We start from the raw sequence: 20,279 nt of genomic DNA, 5'->3' as shown, positions 1-20,279 counted from the left end.
GTCCAACTGCCTGCTTCAAATCTTGGCTCTACAACTTCCTAGCTGTGTAACCTCAAACTTAGGTTGGTGCAAAAGTAATTGCAGTTTTTGCCATTAAACCTAATTGCACTAGGCCGGGCGAGGTTGCCTTGTAATCCCAGCACTTTGTGAGGCTGAGGGCAGATCACGAGGTTAGGAGTTCGAGACCAGCCTGGCCAACATGGTGAAACCCCGTCTCTACTAAAAATACAAAAATTAGCCGGGTGTGGTGATGGGCACCTATAATCCCAGCTACTCGGGAGGCTGAGGCAGGAGAATTGCTTGAGCCCAGGAACTGGAGGTTGCAGTGAGCTGAGATCACGCCACTACACTCCAGCCTGGGTGACAGAGCAAGACTCCGTATCAGGGAAAAAAAAAAAAAAAGTAATGGCACTGCAGCCTCATACTTAACCTATGACTTAGTTTCCTCATCTGTAAAGTGAGAACGATAGTATCCAACTCATAGAATTATCAAAATAATTAAATAATTGGGTAAAGTGATTAGAACAGTACCTCATATACAAGTGGTTGATAAATGATAATACAGGTCCATTATCCTTTAGCCAAAATTCTTGGGGCCAAAAGTGTTTCAGAATGCATATTTTGGATTTAGAGGGGTAGTATGGTACATGTTCTATAAATCACGTGATGTCTCCCCAGGGAGTGGAGTGGAGGGTAGCTGAGACAGTACTCCTATGGTAAAGGCAGAATGCTCAAGTATTTCCTGCACCTCTTAAAAGTTAGTTTGGGGGTTTTGTCCCTAGTTCTGACCAAGAGCCAGGGACAGAATCAAGTTCTATACTCTCTTCCCTGGCAGGCACATGTCCTAGGACAGAGGAGTCTCCCTCAATCCAGGTTGCTAAGTGACTCTGGGCAACACTGTTCTCCCCTTCCTTGTATTGGGCATACTGTGTTAAGTCACTGAGATTTGGAGACTATTTGTTAACAGAGTACATGCTTTTTATCCAAGCTATCCTAATTTTTGCAATGAAAAGTATGAATACTCACAATAAGTAGAATAAAGAAAGACTATAAATTGCCCTGTGTCTACTCAGGACAGGTCTGGTTGCCAAATGAGTCTGCTACAAATTAAAAAATAATAAATAGAAACCAGAAACTAAAAATGCCCGTTTAGTTTGTAGTAATGTTTGGATCTCAGAACTGCAGATAACAGATTATGGACCTGCAAAAATCAACATACACATATACACATACCTCACACACTCTTGAGGTTTTTTCCCACTGTAATCTCAAACTTAATCTAGCCATATGTATCTACATCAACTACTCTCCTGAACTAGTCTCCCTTCTCAACTATTACTTTCTTTTCAGAGATGGAGTCTCGTTATGTTGTCCAGGCTAGAGGGCAGTAGCTATTCACAGGCACAATCATTGTGTGCTACAGATTTGAGCTCCTGGGCTCAAGTGATCCTCCTGCCTCAGCCTCCCAAGTAGCTGGGACTACAGGTGCATGTCACCATGCCTGGCTCAGTGTCACTATTTCTAACATTGGTACTGCTGTGCTCCTGGTTATACAGGTTCACACCTCTGAGTAATACTTGATTCTTTCCTTCCTTTTCCCCATCACAGCCAGGGAGCAAATTCCAATTCTCCTCTCAAAGGCCTCCAGTATAAGACTCTGCTTCCCATTCTCACTGATATCACCTTCAGTGAGACCCTTTCCCCTTGATTCGAGTCCTAAAGCCACCTTTATACATTTCAGCTCCCCATTTCCAACCCACTCTGCGTTCCTCTACAGTTCCAACCATCTCAATCACCTTTTTCACCATGTTCCCTCTTTGTTCATAAGGTAATCAGTGATACCCACTATCTATGGAATAAAGTCTAAATTCTCTGATATCACTCAAAGCCCTCTGGGATTTAGGTTCACTCAGCTTACCTGAACATCTCACACTGTTTGTTCCCCACAGGAATCCCCCTTTCAAGCCAGATCAATGCTCACCTTGTTTCCTGATACATGCCATGTTTGCTTCTTCCCCAAGGTCTTTAATCATTGTTTCCTGACTTGGAGTGCCACCCTTCCTCCGTTCCACCTAACTGTTTATACTTCCTTCACAGCCTAGTTGAAGTGCCTTTCCACCTGAAATGACTCCATAGCTCTTTTGGTCCAAGCTCATCTTTCACTTTCCTGGCCTTCTATAGCACTTACTCTCTGTACCACACAGTGAGGCACAGTTACATCATACTTTATTTCTTTCTTTCATGTAGTCCTCACTTCCCAGTAAGACTGCATGATTCCTGGGGTACAACGAATATGACATACCTTTTTTCTTTCTTTTTTTTTTTTTGAGATGGGGTCTTGCTCTGTCGCCCAGGCTGGAGAGCAGTGGCGCGATCTCGGCTCACTACAACCTCCGCCTCCCAAGTACAAGCGATTCTCCCAGCTGAGCCTCCCAAGTAGCTGGGATTACAGGCACCTGCCATCATGCTCAGCTAATTTTTGTCTTTTTGTAGAGACAGGGTTTTCACCATGTTGGCCAGGCCAGGTGATCTGCCTGCCTCGGCCTCCCAAAGTGCTGGGGTTACAGGCGTGAGCCACCACTCCCAGCCAACATACATTTCTTTTGTGTGTCTGAGAAGCCTGACCATAAGTACATGTTAAACTGAATGGAGGGTGTCAGCTACTGAAAAAAAAAGTTCTAGTACAGAAATTCAGGTCTAAGCAGCTTCATGTCCCCTGCCCACCACAGGCAATCCGGTGAAAGCAGTAGTGAGAGCCACGCTCAGGAGAGAGACAGTGCAGGCCGCCAGGTTGAGCTACAGATTCAGGAACTCAGCAGGAACAACAGGAATAACTGACAAGAATACTAAAGCAGAAATGACCTTTTCACAGTCTGGACTCAACAGGTGAACATGTAGCCCAAAAAGCTTTCAAGAATCCAGAAAAATCAGGAATTTTAACCAAACATTTATGAAATAATTTGACCTGAAAAAGGCCTCAGTTAGCCATCATTCTTATCCTCGCTCTGATTCTGTACTGATTTCTCTCCCTGCATTTGCTACATACCTTTAATGCCTCCCCACATTTCTGGAATTGCAGTCCTTATTTTGCCAAAGAGAGTAAGTGAATGAAAGGAAAAAAACACAGAACAAAAATTAAAATTTTATTTTTAAGCATGACTCAGGAAAGTTGTAGGAGATCAGTGGAAGAGATGATTATAAAGCAACTATAATGCCAAGCTTGTGTGTTGCTTTATATCTTATTTTCAAACTAGCCAGCCCATCTTATCAACAACCCTTGAAAGAGAAAGGAGGTGTTAAAGAGCCAGGTCTTTCACACTGAAAGCAAAAGACAGTCTGCTCAATCATTGACCCTGCTGGGGGAACAGCTCCTAGAATTCTCTTCCTCTAGAAATGATAGCCAAGGCCCTGCCCTGCTTGTACCTATCATGAAGAAAGCAGCTTTTCTGTTCTAAAGCACCCACTCATGAACATCTGGAGGGTTAGATCCAGAACCCAGCCTCTATTCAAGTATCTACTTACCCTTTTGATAAGATTCAAGGGAAACAGGAATCCATGGAAATAAGGATTCCATTTCTTCCTCCACTGGGATTTTCCGAAATTAGGCTAGCTTCAGAAATTTGCAGAGATCATCAGATAAACAGTAATGATAATCCCATAAAGATAGAAAAACCTTAATCCTTTCAGTTCCACAACACTATGGACAGTTCTAGTTAGAAGCTTTCCCCAAAGCTCATACCTGCAGTGCCAAAACATAAGAAGTGACATAACCACTACAACTTTACATTTGTACATTTGTTTTACAATGTACAAAATATTTCACATTCTGTCTATGATCTTACAACAATCTTAAGAGGTAGACATAGTAAGTATTAAGTCTATATTTCAGATGGAAAAACTCACTTCAGAAAGGTTATATGACTTATACACAATAAAATTACTGTGACTAGGAATCAGAAGACTTGGGATTTACTTTCTGCCTCTACTCAATACCTTTGTGTAAAAGCTGTGTAAACCTTATACACATGCTTGTAGTGTTGTTGTTAACTGTTGTTGAAAGCACTCTATAAATTATAACACCCTGCGTTCATACATGAGTAACAACTCTATGACTCCTAGGCCAGCATTCTTTTTTTTTTTTTTTTTGGTTGGTCTCAGTTTTTAATCGTGGCAGGATCTCACGCACTTGCACGTGTGCGCGCATACACACACACACACACACACACACACACTAAGGCTTCAGATCTTGTTGAAAGCTGCAATGTTGACACTCTACACATGCTCTCAAACTTGGTAATCTCCTCTTCCAGAAAGTTTGTCCCTACCTTGTCATCCTCCACCACACACTGAATCTGCAGCTTCCGGATACCAAAGCCCATGGGCACCAGCTTGGAGGCCCCCCCAGACCAGCCCGTTCAGCTGGATGAAGCGCATACAGGCCTCCAATTGGGCTATGTTGGTCTCATTGTCCCAAGGCTTGACGTCCAGCAGGATGGAAGACTTGGCCACCAACGCAGGCTTCTTGGCCTTCTTCTCCACATACCACCGCAGCCACTTCTCCCACAGCCGGAATGCCTCCTTGTCTTCCTCCTCATTGTCGCTGCCAAACAGGTCAATGTCATTGTCCTCGTCACCCTCTGCTAGTGCGGCTGCCTTCTTGGCTGGGGGCTCCACTTGGCGCATGGGAGACACATGCTGGATCTGCACGGCTGTGTCCCTGTGGCCAGACAAGCTCTTCTCCAGCATGTTCAGTCATAGGCCAGCACTCTTTTCACTATACTAAGTTGTCAGACCCATAGAGAACTAACACCTATTGATAACGCACTGTGTGTCAATGACTGCTAAAGGGACACTGCACATCATGGCCTGCAAAACTATCCATAGGACCCAGCCACACGTAGGATGTGCCACACATCTAAGAATATTTAGTCAGCTCTAACCATGCTGTAGGCTTCCAGAGACCCAATATACAAAAGGGAGAATACAGAGAATGCTCCTAGTGTACAGTATTCTCTGTACTCCTAGAATACAGAGAATACAGAATCTACCTCCTAGAAAATAGTTAATAGCTCATTGCCCACGTACTTCCATAGCTGCCTATTTGTTCTCAAATCCATTCTCTTTTTCAATTACTTACCAAGCTTGTTTACTTAGGGAAGGGGATGTCTCAAGTCTTGCCAAGCAGAGATATTAAATTAGATTTTTCAGTTCTTCCAGGCCTCAGCCCCCAAATAATCCTGTTAATGAACCCACAACTCCTCTGGCTTTCCTTGCTGGGCCAAGCTTGAGCCCCATGAAGCTGTGCCAGTCTCAACTCTGTCTTGTAGCCAGCACTGCCATTCTCATAGTGAAAGGCTGTTAGCCTCTGCCAGCACCATTCCACCCTTGAATAAACAACCTTTTCAGCTAGCCAAAATGCTTAGTTTCTTTCAACTAGGATTCTGCAATTTGAATCTGTAATCCAATTAGACATTTCTTAACCAAATTTGGCAACTCTTTACCATTTAAATTAGGTTTTGATCTTTCATTCCTCTCTCTTCCTAAGCATGGACTTTCTGGTAGAAGAACTGGTAATGAAGAAAACTGTTTCATTCTGTCTCAGGCCAAGGCTAACAAAAACTATGATAATAATAATAAATGTGTAACTCTGTGAATTATAAAGTCCTATGTTAAATAATAATTAATAACACCAGGCTCCTTTCATTATATTAGGCTATAAATACCTCTCCCCCACATCTTCCCCGCACTGCCTCTTACCCCGTCTTTCCTAGAGATGCATTTGCTGAGATTTTGGCTTTTTCTGCTTTCAGAATTTTGCTGAAGAATATCCCTCTTGGTCAGAAGTGAAACATCTGCTACGCTTCCCAGGACAGGCCATTCTATAACCTTGACTTCATTAAGAGGAAAAGCTATCTTAGCATTTTATTTCCCCTTTTGCCCATATTAACATAAAACTTTGAGCTTCAATTTCTAAACAGCCATACTAGTTCCACATCTTCACATTCTTCCTAAAACAGAATCTTAGATAGCATTCCCATTATTAGCTTATCGCAATGTATAGAAACTCATGACGTGTGTAAGGAATGAACATACTAATGAATCTCTAAACATCTCCAAGCATATACATAATTTCTTGCCCAATAAATCAACAGTCCCTTACATAGTACCTAAAGTTGTGCTGTCCAATACAATAGCCACCAGCCACAAGTGGCTGTCTAAATTAATTAAAATTACATAAAATTACATAAAATTTAAAATTTAGTTCCTTAGTTGCTCAACAGACACATGTGGCTAGTGGCTACAATACCACATTGGACAGCACAGATATAAAACATGTCTGTCATCACAGAAAGTTTATTGGACAGCACTGATAGAGGCTGCTTATCAATAATACTGTTGTGAGAAATGGTGACTAGAAGCACTGAACACAGGTCACCGGTAACCAATACTTTTTACAAACAACTTGTTCGGGAAGTGAATTCCGCTGTTGCAGCATGAATAGCAGACTTAAAAGTACATTTTGGCTTTAACAGGTAATCTGGATCCTTACCAAAAATTTCTTTTTCTCACTGGCCCCTGCACATGAGCTTGTTGTTACTGTGGGGCTGTTCAGAAGGGCTGAGCTGCTGCTGTTGTGTTTTTTCTTTAAAAACAAAAACACTGAGGTTAATAATTTGTTTCCTTCGTGCAACATAAGTTTGACAACATTGAAGTAAATCATGGATCCAAAGATCTAGTACCTCTTGTTAAGATTACTTCCTGGCCGGGCATGGTGGCTCACGCCTGTAATCCCAGCACTTTGGGAGGCTGAGATGGGCGGATCACTAGGTCAAGAGATCGAGACCATCCTGGCTAACATGGTGAAACCCCGTCTCTACTAAAAAATACAAAAAACTAGCCAGGCGAGGTGGCGGGTGCCTGTAGTCCCAGCTACTCGGGAGGCTGAGGCAGGAGAATGGCGTGAACCCAGGAGGTGGAGCTTGCAGTGAGCTAAGATCCAGCCACTGCACTCCAGCCTGGGCGACAGAGCCAGACTCCGTCTCAAAAAAAAAAAAAGATTACTTCCTAACAAATAGTCAATCCTTTTTACAGTCTTCTGCCTTCATAACCACTGACTTCACTCTAACAGTGCAGCAGCAGGCACAGCAAAAGATCAAGACTTCCCTCATCACAGCTTTTAGGCTCTAAGCAGAAGGAGTCCTAAAAAGGAATCCCCTCCTTCAAGGAACTATCAGTAACCATTCCACCCCTCCTTTTCCCAGCCTGGACCTTTTGGGCCCTCCAATTCAAGAAAGCTTCCCCTTTTTACCCACTAACTGATACTCATGCCAATAGTCCAGTGTGGAGAAAGATCAGCTAACTGGAGCAATGTTACCAAGCACACTCTACATAGGAAGACAGGAAGGAAAGTGAGGTCATTAGGCTCAAGCATGGGGGAGGGGACTCACTTCTGGTAAAATGCTCCTTCCAAAAGTGGCTTTGAATACAAATGAGTTATAGCAAGGGAGAACTCAAACAGTCAGACAGAATAACATCTGAAAACAGTGTAAGAATGGGCCCTTATCTGTTTATATACCTCCAGTACTGTAAGGTAACAACAACAAAAGCAGCTTTTTAAACTAATCCTTCTGTTTTAACATGAAACAAAAGGACTCCTCTTCCCTTGGGGTCCCTAGGATTCCTAAAGGCAGGAAATACTCTGGAAGGCTCTATCTAGCAGACCACAGACAGGAAAAGTTCTAGGGCCTTATACTATCTCTAGGAACCAATTCTGAAGAATTGGTAAACAAGATGCAAATGAGAAGAAAAGAGGTTAGCTGATAAACAGAACCACAAGGGAGAATGCCATAGACAAATTTTCATCAAATATGCCCAATATAGCTGATGTAGCATTAGATACCGACTAGGAAGGAAAGCTCCCCATCATTCACTCCTCTCTGCAGGCCAAAGTACCCAGGAAACAGGTAAGTGGCACTACAGGTGAGAAGAAGATTCTCAATGACACACAAGTTTAAATGTTAAGAAAAATAGGCAATGTTTTCCTAAGGAAGCATACAACTCTCAATAAAACAGGCACTATCAACTACCTGGGTTAATAAGGTAAAGCAAACAGTAATAACAAAATCACTCATTATTGCCTTTAGAATATACTATGTGACATTTTAATCAATAAATTTACCTTCTTAATTATATTTTACATAAGCTAATACCAAATTAATTAGTTTTTCCTGATTATATACTGTAAGGTAGCTAAAAACCTTCTGACTTAGGGATCATGAATCTGAATTAAATATTTGCCAAATATCACTAAAGGGGAAAAACGTATATGAATACTGTCCCCATAACAGATGAAATGCTTACAGAAGGCTTTAAGATTCCAAATCACAGATCCATAACTGCATGGCTTTTTTTTTTTTTTTTTTGAGACAGAGTTTTGCTCTCTTGCCCAGGATGGAGTGCAGTGGTGCCATCTCGGCTCACTGCAGCCTTTGCCTCCCAGGTTCAAGCAATTCTCCTGTCTCAGCCTCCTGATTAGCTGGGCCTACAGGCATGCACCACCACACCTGGCTAATTTTGTATTTTTAGTAGAGACGGGGTTTCACCATGTTGGCCAGGCTGGTCTCAAACTCTTGACCTCAGGTGATCTGCCTGCCTTGGCCTCCCAATATCACTTACCATTTAACCATACCTAGTTGGTATGTATTACTTCCCATTTAACAGACTGTGAAAGGAAGGGGTCAAAAGTATTCAACCCTGGTAATGTAGTCTCCTTGGCTTTTCATATATTTCCCATTTGAAAACCCCTCCCCAACAAATCTCATTTAGCTCTGCCAGGGTCACACACACCTGCCTATTTGAGTGACCTGTGTCTTTGTTCTTCATGGTCTCATATCCAGGCATCCGGTGACGTCGGTTCATCTGGAGGGCCACCAGATCGTTCATGATTGAGTTCAATGCCTCCTGTTCGTCTGCAATGAAAGAGAGCACATGGACTAAGATACTTAAATACAGACCAGCAAAGTTCTTTCACAAACTATATGACTAATACTCAGGGAGCTCTGCCCAGGCAAAATGACAGACCCTGTAACTATAATCAGATGCAGCCCAAAAGGTCAGACTATGGCAATTTGAATTTTAACGGAATTTTTTTTCTTTGAGACAAGGTCTTGCTCTGTCACTCAGGCTGGAGTGCAGTGGCGTGATCACAGCTCACTGCAGCCTCGAACTCTAGGGCTTAAGCGACCTTCCCACATCAGCCTCCCGAGTAGCTGGGAACACAGGCATGGGCCACCATGCCTGGATAATTTTTTAATTTTTTGTAGAGACGGGGTCTCCCCATGTTGCCCAGGCTGGTCTCCAACTCCTGGACTTCGGTGATCCTCTTGTCTCGGCCTCCCAAAGTGCTAAGATTACAGGTGTGAGCCACCATGCCTGACCTTTAATGGTTTCTTAATAGCCCTCCAATCAGATTTCCTACAGCAATATTTACCAATTAATTGCAGGGAAGGGACATGCTCAAACAGAGCAGTTTGTCCAGTGCCAGAGAAACTTAACCAGGAAAAATAGATGAAAAGTTGAAGTGAAGAACAACACAGTACAATGTAATACGGTATTGAATGAAAAGATAAATCCAGAGAGCGGATTATGGCACAGTGTCAGTCCCAGACTTATTCTTAAAGCATCATAAGGAGGAGAGTACATTTTAAAAGGTACCAAATAAGGGCCTCAGGTAACTGTTTTGAACAGAAGTTGTTTTACAAGCCTAGCATCTGAATGCCACCACCATCATCAACCCCCACCAACTCTTTACAAGTTTATAGGCCTTCTACTTCCCATAGGGAAGTCAAAGGGTAGTTCTATTGTTTTCCTCCCTAAGCTGACCAAGCAATGCATTGTCTCCACCTTACTGCCATTACTTTTAATCCCCTTTTCTTGAAATAGCATGGAGTACTAGAGTTCTCATACATTAAAAACAAATGGCCAAAACCCAGAACACAAACCAGCCCAAGTCTATGTTGTACAAATTTTTCCCAGGTCCTTTAAGATATATTTGCCCATTGAAATAGCATTTGGAGATTGAAAATGAATAAATCTGTTGATCGGGAAGGGAACATGAGGGATGAGTCGTTACACTTGCTTTGGTGAAAACTGACTCATCTGGGGACTTGGGGCACACCTTAAAAGAAGCAAATACAAAATATTCCACCCAAAGAGAGTGCTCATCTTCTGCCCTTTATCACTGCCCCTTGGAAATATTCTAATACCCTGTGGAAAGAAATGAACAGCGTGAAATGTAGGGAGTAAAACTGCTCCAGTCTCTTCTTCCACTACTGATTGAGTGACTGACTGACTGAGACAGGGTTTTGCTCTGTTGCCCAGGCTAGAGTATAGTGGTACAATCACAGCTCACTACAGCCTCCTCCACCCCCCAGGCTCAAACAATCCTCCACCTCAGCCTCCAGAGTAGCTGGGACTACAGGTGCACACCACTATGCCCTGCTAATTTTTGTATTTTTTATTGAGAGAAGGTTTCACCATGTTGCCCAGGCTGATTTCAAACACCTGAGCTCAAGCGATCCTCCCTCCTTAGCCTCCCAAAATGCTGGGATTACAATCATAAGCCACCGTGCCTGGCCCTTCCCCTTATTTGCCTCTCCCCTCTTCCTAGACCAAATCTGCTCTAGTGCCCTATATGCCCTCTGACGAGGTGCAGAAAAGGACAAAGTTGCCTATAAAGAGGCTTTTGCTTGTTCAGGACAGTAAAATTAGATTTAAAACTTGCAGGAAAATACCAGGAGCCTAACTTCCCATATGATTCCACTTCAAAACATATACAAAAGTATATATGAGAGTGACATAGTTGTAATATCGAAAGCATGCAGTAAAGCGGATAATGAATGAGGAGAAAGTGGGTATCTACAAAAAGACATCTGTCAAAATTAACACATATAAATCCCATCAATTATTTTATACCTTCTACAATTTCTCTATAGCTTCCTTAAAGAAGGGAACTTGGCTGGACAGGGTGGCTCATGCCTGTAATCTCAGCACTTTGGGAGGCCGAGGCAGGCAGATTGCTTGAGCCCACGAGTTGGAGACCAGACTGGGGCAACATGGCAAAACTCCGTTCTACAAAAATACAAAAAATTAGCTGGGCATGGTGGTGCACGCTGTAGGCTCAGCTACTTGAGAGGCGTAGGTGGAAGGATCACTTGAGCCCAGGAGGTTGAGGCTGCAGTGAGCCATGATCATGCCACTGTACTCCAGCCTGGGCAACAGTGAGACCGTATCTCAAAAAAGGGAACTTGGTTTTTTGTTTTGATTTTTATCCTCACAACCAAACCTTAAAAACTAGAGCATAACATCTAAGCTAGGAAGATTGGTTTATATAATAATATGTATAGGTTTATATATTAAATGGCTTATATATTATTAAATATGTAAAAAATTGGACCAACTGTAATAATAAATTGGGATCAATGTAAGCAGGATTATGACTAGGTTTAAGTGTTTTCTGAGGAGCATCCAACAATACTCCTAAAAGCGGAATGCACAGAGTTATCAGTAACAACATTAACCACCCTAAGAATTGAGAATTTTCAGTTCTTTCAACTCAGATACTGAACAAAGACAGATGTGAATACACATACAGGCACACACATACACACACCACTTTTCAAGTCAGATCCACAAGTAGGACTGGAGAAATAATTTCTAATTCTGTATAAGATGATGTTATGATAAGAGCTGGTTTATCAGGTTGACAAATTCTGTTTCCAGGAAGCTAACCAATTCCTGGCATTACTTAATGAATAAACTTGTTTGGTAGTTCCAGAGCTGAGAACACAGTAGAGGCACAGTTTGGCACGGTCATCTGAAATCTGGGACAACTGACACAAGTGAATCAGGGTTATAGAATCTAATTTTGTGTCAAAGTCAAATGCATTCCTAGAAGTAGACAGGTTCTTCAACTGGTACTTCAGAGGATATGGATAAAGACAGGAAGTAAATCAAGTGGCTCTTTTAGGCATTTCTTCCTGGATTGAGGTTTTGTTTTTGTTTTTGTTTTTTTTCCTTCTAAAAAGCAACATCACTATGCACACTTGGCTGCCACAAGCCAGTTATCTCTGTGGTATGGACTGAGACTAACGGAATTATCAGCACTCCTTCAATGTGGCATTCCTTAAAAACACACAACTTTTAAAAACAAATAACAGGCTGGGCGCAGTGGCTTAAGCCTGTAATTCTAGCACTTTGGGAGGCCGAGATAGGCGGATCACTTGAGGTCAGGAGTTTGAAACCAGCCTGGCCATAATGGTGAAACCCTGTCTCTACTAAAAATACAAAAAAAAAATTAGCTGGGTGTGGTGGCGTGCGCCTGTAATCCCAGCTACTTGGGAGGCTGAGGCACGAGAATTGCCTGAACACGGGAGGCGGAGGTTGGTGTGAGCTGAGATGGCACCACTGCACTCCACCATGGTGACAGAGTGAGACTCCATCTCAAAAAAAAACAACAAATAACAACTTTCTTAGACTGAAGCAGTTAGGAATATGAACTTCAGAGTCAGAAAAATTTGGTAAGGAGGACCTGAGCAAATCATTTATTCTCTCCAAACCTCAATTTCCTCATCTGGGAGATAAAGCTTTCACAAAGCTGCTGTGAGAGTTAAAAGCAAAAGAAAACCTATGAATTATTTCTTATAGTACCTAACACTTGGTAATGCTAAAAAAAAAAAAAAAAAAAAAAAAAAAATCTCGCTATTATTATCATCAATGAGAAAAGGTCAATGGAAAAAGACTGGAGGCCATTTAATCTACCCTAATACTTAATTTTATTACTGAACTTTTATAAATCATTAACAACCATTTACTGAATACTTATCTTGTATTATACATTAGGAAGTTTTAAAAGATATTTCAAGGTGTTCAAACTCTAGGGATAAAAAGATAAACAACACACAAATACAAAGTTGTATCAAAAAAAGAATTGGCAAGGTCCAGTGGCTCACGCCCGTAATCCCAGCACTTTGGGAGGTCGAGGCAGGCAGATCACCTGAGGTTGGGGGTTCGAGACCAGCCTGACCAACATGGAGAAACTCTGTCTCTATCAAAAACACAAAATTAGCTGGGTATGGTGGCACATGCCTGTAATCCCAGCTACATGGCAGGCTGAGGCAGTAGAACCGCTTCAAGCTGGGAGGCAGAGGTTGCAGTGAACCAAGATTGGGCCATTGCACTCCAGCCTGGAGCAACAAGAGCGAAACTCCAGCTCAAAAAAAAAACATAGAATTACACAATATATAAACCAGAGTACATAAACACGAATGTATAAAAATATATATTTTTAAATATGAGTAGCAAGAGGTTATATGGATGATTTTATATAGCTGTTAACAGACTAAAGATTCTTTAAGAAAAGCAAGCTGGCCGGGCATGGTGGCTCACACCTGTAATCTCAGCACTTTGGGAGGCCAAGTCAGGCAGAGCACCTGAGGTCAAGAGTTCAAGACCAGCCTGGCCAACGTGGTAAAACCTCCTCTCTACTAAAAATACAAAAATTAGCCGAGTGTGGTGGTGGACACCTGTAATCCCAGCTATTCAGGAGACTGAGGCAGGAGAATCACTTGAACCCAGGAGACAGAGGTTGCAGTGAGCTGAGATTGAGCAACTGCACTCCAGCCTGGGCGACGAGAGTGAGACTCCATCTTGAAAAAAAAAAAAAGAAAAGCAAGCTGTTCTAGCTATGTCAGAGAGTTCATGAAATGAACTGAGAGAAAGGACATGAAGAATAAGCAATTAAGGGATAGAGGGGAAGAAAAGAGGGTCAGAGACTGATCCTCAGTGACTAATACTAATCAAATAGAATGAGAAGAGGGGAAGCTGGAAAGGAAGGCTTTAAGAGGACTGAACAAAATAGGCCGGCCAAGGTGGCTCATGCCTGTAATCCCAGCACTTTGGGTGGCCAAGGCAGGCAGATCGCCTGAGGTCTGGAGTTCAAGACCAGCCTGGCCAACATGCTGAAACACCATCTCTACTAAAAATACAAAAATTAGCTGGGCACGGTGGTACACGCCTGTAATCCCAGCTACTGTGGAGGCTAAGGCATGAGAATCGCTTGAACCTGGGAGGCGGAGGTTGCAGTGAGCCAAGACTACGTCAACACATTCCAGCCTGGGCGATGGAGTGAGATTCCGTCTCAAAAAAAAAAAAAAAAAGATTGAAGAAAATGAGAGTGACAGGCCAGGCGCATTGGCTCACACCTATAAGTCCAACATTCTAGGAGGCCAAGACAGGAGTATCACTTCATCCCAGGAGTTTGAGACCAGCTTGGGCAACATGGCAAAACCCCATCTCTACAAAAAATACAAAAAATTAGTCATGGCCGGGCACAATGGCTCACGCCTGTAATCCCAGCACTTTGGGAGGCTGAGGCGGGTGGATCACCTGCAGTCAGGAGTTTCAGACTAGCCTGGCCAACATGGTGAAACGCTGTCTCTATTAAAAATACAAAATTAGCCAGGCGTGGTGGTGGGCGCCTGTAATCTCTGCTACTCGGGAGGCTGAGGTAGGAGAATAGCTTGAACCCGGGAGGCGGGGGTTGCAGTGAACTGAGATCGTGCCACTGCACTCAAGCCTGGGCAACAGGGCAAAACTTCATCTCAAAAAAAAAAAAAAAAAATGTACTTGTGAACTTTACATGTGAAAAAGTTGAGGTAGGGTAATAGTGTGCTTATAACTTTGAACAAAGATTTCCTGAGAGTGGGAGTGGTCTGACACACTTAGAAGCTACCAAGAAGAAGCACAAGGAGAAAGAGGTTAATTTTAAAGATTAAGAGGTTAAGAATCTAGGAAGAGGGGAAGTGTTCATGGAAATAGAAAAGGATCTATGAAATAAAGATTAGAGTTCAGGCTTAAAAAGTGGAAGCTCTTACGCAGTTTTAAGTAGCCAGTATTCATAATTACCCAGTGGCATGTAGTTTTTCTTCTCCTGGTACCCCGACCTGTGGTATGGAGGCTGCCAGGCAACATACTCCTCTCTTTAGCTCCAGCAGGAAGCCACTCTTCCAGAGTGAGCTATTACTTGTATCTCAAAGCAGGGTCTTAAAGCACTTTCCATTTGTGAGTTCCCTTGGCTAACAACTCAGAAAAGTTGCCAGAAGCACCACATTCTCTAATACACACTGTTATCCCATATGATGTCTGTTTACTATGCCACATACTCTCTCTCTTTTCCATGTATACGATTCCCAAAATAATGTTTTAAACTTTGTTTTCATTTAACTGATGTTATTTCTTCATCTTGACAATGTTCTACCCAGTTCCACCAGATCGTCTGATCGCGCTGCTCACTCAGGAGAGCCCGTGCTTCAGTGTCCCTGAGTCAGATTTTACTTTCTCTTCATGACATTCCACATACTTCCACTGCCTCCGCCCTGTCCATGCCCAGGCAAACATCATTTTACAATGAGTATATGCAATAAGGCCCGACCCTCAATTCACAAGAAACTTTTCTCCTTCAAGAAATGATTGAACCTTTGCTAAATCTCAAAGTCAAATGCTGGCGTTTTTCTGTTCTTAGATATAATAGGCATTCAATACTAATTGATGGTTCAAATTCTTAAAACACATATTACAAAGTAAGCCATTTCTTCCTCATAAGAATCAATATATATCACCACTACATTTTAATGTTTAATGAAATTAACGCAAAAGACTGGAGACTATAGAATTATATATGTCAACACCAAAACGACAGCATTGATCTCTCTCCTGTGTCTCTTTACACGATTTTGCACTTATTTGTTTACATGTTTCTGCTTCACCTTACCTAACTGTAACTTCTTGAGGACAGGATAACACAGGTACAGGGCTTAATACTATGTCTGGCACATAGGAGGCATTCGACAAATGGGCAAAGAATAAATTAATAGCTTCCATAGAACCAGAAAAACCTCATCTTATCTCCGTGTATTCCCCTAAGTAATGCTCAGTTGGACAGATATTTACTTTTTACAGATGCCTAAAATTCAGCTATTTTTTGTTTGTTTTTTGTTTTAGAGACAGGGTCTCTCACTCTTGTTGCCTGGGCTGGAGTGCAGTGACATGATCATGGTTCACTGCAGCCTCAACCTCTCAGGCTCAGATGATTCTCCCACCTCGGTCTCCTGGGTAGCTGGGACTATAGGAGCTTGCCACTACGCCCAGTTAAGTTTGTGTATTTTTAGTAGAGACAGGGTTTCACCATGTTGTCCAGGCTGGTCTGGAACTCCTGGGCTCAAGCGATCCACCAGCCTCAGCTTCCCAAAGTGCTGGGATTATAGGTGTAAGCCACCATGACCAACCTAAAATTCAGTTTTAAAATCCAATTGTCATTTTTTAAAATATCAGAAATCTAGCCATGTTGATTTATTAAACTGTGATTCAAATTTCAATCAAAACAGCTGCTAACTCTTCAGAGTCTACATAGGTGGTCAGATTCTAGCCAAACTGAATTGAGACTATTCTAACAGGGAGCTCCCAACAGCCTTGGTACCCTAGACAAGGTGTCTGTAAGTCACAGTAATTCTGACTTCAAACCAGAACCAGACCATCTGTAATCCTGTACTCCATTCACTATAATTTCCTGTAACACTTCCAAGTTGTTACACATTTTTCAGTGATACATCCCACTAAGTTTCAGACTGCATTTATAAAAAGACCACATAAACAATCTCAGGTATTATGAACAGTATTTGCCACTATAATTACTAAATCTGGAAATGAATTCTGGAGTGACCAAGAAAAAACAACCAGTCAATCCCAATTTTTTATAGCCACATAGTATCAAAGCCAAAAAAAAATTTCCTATTATTTACAGAGATAAATAATTTCCACTAGAAATTTACTGGGGCTAACAGACAATATAAAATCTGACCTGTTTTTATTAACCCAAGTTGTCAAACAGGCTTCAGTCTTGGGCTTAGAACAGCTCAGGAAAATATGACTCTTACTTAACCAAAGAACCTGCAGGGCAGACTCAAGTTTTAGTCCTTTCTTCATGAGGCTGAAGTTTAACAAGAATAACTAAAATACTAAGAAGTCTGTGTTTCTCTCTTATAAATCCTTTGAGTTTATGTAGAACTACAGCAACCAAAAGCAAACTAACTAAACTGGGAATTCGAATTTTCATCACCAAAATGGAACCTAGTATTTAAGAGAAAGACTGTGTGTGAATGTAACTGTGTATATATATCCTCATTGAGCTCTATAGAAAGCAAATTGAAGAGCCAGGTGTCAAGAAGAATTCAATATTAGCTCTAACAGTGTATCAAGGTCATCTACTCTCCCCTCACAAAAAAGATGGAGAGAACTGTATGGGGAAAGTGAAGAAAGCTAGGGCAGTGGTTCTTAAACTAACTTGGCTAATATACTGCAGCCACCAGGCAAGTTAATTCCTCTTGCATGTTCCTTTCACATGTGTCTTCATGTAAAACTGACAGGAGGACAATTGACGTGGAGACAAATGAGAAGATCCTGAGGTCCTGGCCCTTCTTTCTTTCAGGCTCTAGACCCAGCCTATATAGTTTTTTTCCTCCCCATCACTGGTCTCCAGGTACTCACACACTTATAAACTTTTTGAAAATGTCTTGAAATGTGAAAACAGGTTCATACCTATTTTCATGTTAGATAATGAGATGTAGTCAACACATGTGGGCACTCTAACTGGTGTAGCAGTCAAGAAAGTAGGAAGTGGATGGTCTACACACCCTTAAGTATTTCACACTCTCCTTTGGGACTAACAGCTGCCCCAGGACAAGAAAAAAGACTTGTGAGAAAGTCACAATATAGGCTCATAAATCAAATGGAAGATTTATTCAAAATCCATAATACAAGATAAATGTTTGAATCCTGGGGTAGACAAGAATTGTGTGTCTCATCTATAAAAAAATTCAATAAATATTTCTTCAATTATATATTTAAATAGCAGGCCTCACTGGGTTCCTTTTATGTCCACTCTCACAACAGACCTTCCCCTAGAAGAGCACGCACTTCTGAAGGAAAGCATGGGAAGGAAAAAGTAAGCCCAGCAAATGAACAAACCCTTCTCATACTGTATGAGGGATAGCATGAACTAGAGCGAGGCAATTCATTTAAAGCCAGGGTGTAGAGATGGGTCACAAAACAATATCTGGCGATTTTGACATGGCATACAGTTAACCTCCTACAAAAAGGACTTGACCTTGCTATAGGGCAAGGCAAACATTAAGGCTCCCTCTTCACACAGGGCACATCACAGAAGCAACGGAAGGCTTTGCAAACGATCCTCTCACTGAAGTTTACCCTTTTAATATTATTTAGGGCAATACCAAATATTTTGCAAAACTTGTGACAACAGTATCACAACACCTGTCTGCACAGGAGAAGTAAAGAACGTTTAAAATGTTATTTCTTAGTCTAGTCCAGTAGTCATTTACTAAATTACCAAAAAGGATATGGAATATAATTCAACTCAAATGCTAAGTGCGGAAGACATTAAAAGCTTCCCTTAGATTACATCTTCACAGTAGAAACTGCAAATACTGACAAAAAGGAAATTATTTCAGAGAAATTCTTTTGTGTAGCAAATGTTTCTTTGAAAAGTTACATAATTTCAGGGATACCGCAAGAAAAAAATAATGGATGTAAAACCCTGCAACAGGATTTTTCAAAAAGTAGGATGTGAATTCTAACTGGCAGCATCCGACCAATTCCTGACCCCCAGCAATCTGTGTGCAGCACGCATTTGTCAACCGCGCGCTTGATCACAGATTCCAGTTTAATCGCCTCCCAGCCAAGCCCCGCACGCCCTCCCCCCTGCGCTGGGGCGCGCACAGGGCCGGAGAGCAAGCCCCGGGAACTCTCACAGGCCGGCCTGTGTGAGCAAAGGGAAGGAAATGACACAGGCAGGAAAAAAAAGCAAATCAAGGAAAAGACACAACAGCAGCTGGGCCTGCGGCAGCCTCCAGCCCAGGCCCCACACTGCGCTCTCGCTCCCCCGCCCTCGGGCTCGCGGTCCGGCTCATTCGAGCCAGGCTGCCCCGCGGAGCACGGGCCCTCGGTCCCACTGCCGCTTCCCCGGGATGCGCCCGTCGCGCCGCCCGGAAGGAGGGCTGCCGAGAGGGCTCTGCCGGCCGAAGCGCCCCGCGGACCCAGAACCCCCGCCCGGGCCGCGGCGTGCGAGCCCGGCGGGCGGGCAGGCGGGCTGCCGGCGGTCCGCAGCCCCGGGCCGGGCAGGCTGTCCATGCCTGTCAGGCGGCGGCCCAGGGTCCTCCTCCCTCAGCCCGGGGCGGGGCGTCGCGAAGCAGCGCGGGCACAGGCCGGGGCGGTGGCGACACTTACCCATGGTGGCGATGGCGGCGGCGGCGGCTCGCGTCCGTGAGTGTCACCTCCGCAGCCGGGGCTGCATGCCGGGGGCCCGGGCGGCGGGGACGGCAGCGGGCCTGGCTCCGCGCGGGGGGCGCGGGCTACGCTCTGGGCCCCCGCCGCCTCCCCAGGCTCCGGCTCCGGCTCCGCCCGCGGCCGGGCGCTGTGGCATCGGCAGGGTGGCCCGCTACATCCCGGGCGCTCCTGGGCTCGGCCCAGCCCGGCCTCGGCGGCGCCGCTCGGCCCGCCCGCCCGCCAGTCCCTTAGACCCGCAGTCGCTCCGTCCGGCCACCGTTCTCCACCTCAGGAACGCTCCGAAAAACAAACCGCTGGTCGCGCAGCTCGCCCCACTGTCTGTCACTCACGCCGGCGCCCACCAATCCCAGGCAGCCGCTGGGCCGTCGCACCACCCCTACCCACCTCATCAGCCAATAACAAGAAGGAAGTCGGCTGCCCCCGCCGTCTCCCCCAACTCTCTCCCAACACCCTAACTCTCAGCGGCCAGCTAATCATCAGCACCACACGATGAACCAATCCCGCCTACTCTCACAGGATGCCAATGGGCGAAGCCAAGGCGGTTTCCGAGGGCTGTCCAGCGCCTGCCAATCATCGGGACAGCGCCCGGCTCCTTGCGCTGCTAGCCAATCACGTAGAGGTCTCTAAGCCCCCGCCTCTGCGCATCCCTCTCTGGCGCTGTCTCCCCTTCTTGGGAGAGACTGGGAGGTCTTGGTTGCTCCAATCACAGCTCCGGCGCGAGGCTCCGCCCATATTCCCACCTCCCGTCAGTCAGCGAACGCTCGGCGGGCGCGCGGGCTGGCGCAGTTCCCCGCCGGCTATTTTGGGGCTGGGGTGAGGAGTAGGCGGCTGGAGGGGGCCCTCAGGCCTTCGCACTCCGG

At 44.0% G+C, this 20,279-nt stretch overlaps 1 protein-coding gene and 1 pseudogene across 5 annotated transcripts in view; both read right to left on the bottom strand.

Annotated features, from left to right (window-relative positions):
• The window catches only part of MAP3K3 (mitogen-activated protein kinase kinase kinase 3), a 74,562-nt gene extending 54,485 nt beyond the window's left edge, over positions 1 to 20,077 (bottom strand). For 2 of the 5 annotated variants that reach the window (XM_025360952.1, XM_025360953.1), the window contains exons 1-3: positions 19,360 to 19,698; positions 8,848 to 8,969; positions 6,551 to 6,643 (exon numbers count right to left, since the gene is read on the bottom strand). In XM_025360952.1, the coding sequence (XP_025216737.1) occupies positions 6,551 to 6,643; positions 8,848 to 8,969; positions 19,360 to 19,363 (219 nt within the window). In that variant the 5' untranslated portion in view covers positions 19,364 to 19,698. Of the gene's footprint in view, positions 1 to 6,550; positions 6,644 to 8,847; positions 8,970 to 19,359 lie in introns of all 5 variants that reach the window. The other 3 variants (XM_025360956.1, XM_025360955.1, XM_025360957.1) reach the window with 2 other exon arrangements.
• Positions 4,240 to 4,868, bottom strand: LOC112608895 (annotated as a pseudogene).
• Positions 20,078 to 20,279: the final 202 nt, after the last annotated feature.

Source organism: Theropithecus gelada, chromosome 16 (genome assembly GCF_003255815.1).
Source record: "Theropithecus gelada isolate Dixy chromosome 16, Tgel_1.0, whole genome shotgun sequence".
NCBI lineage: Eukaryota > Metazoa > Chordata > Mammalia > Primates > Cercopithecidae > Theropithecus > Theropithecus gelada.
Note: the sequence above shows the minus strand (reverse complement) of the source record. Positions and strands in the feature narration are given on the sequence as shown.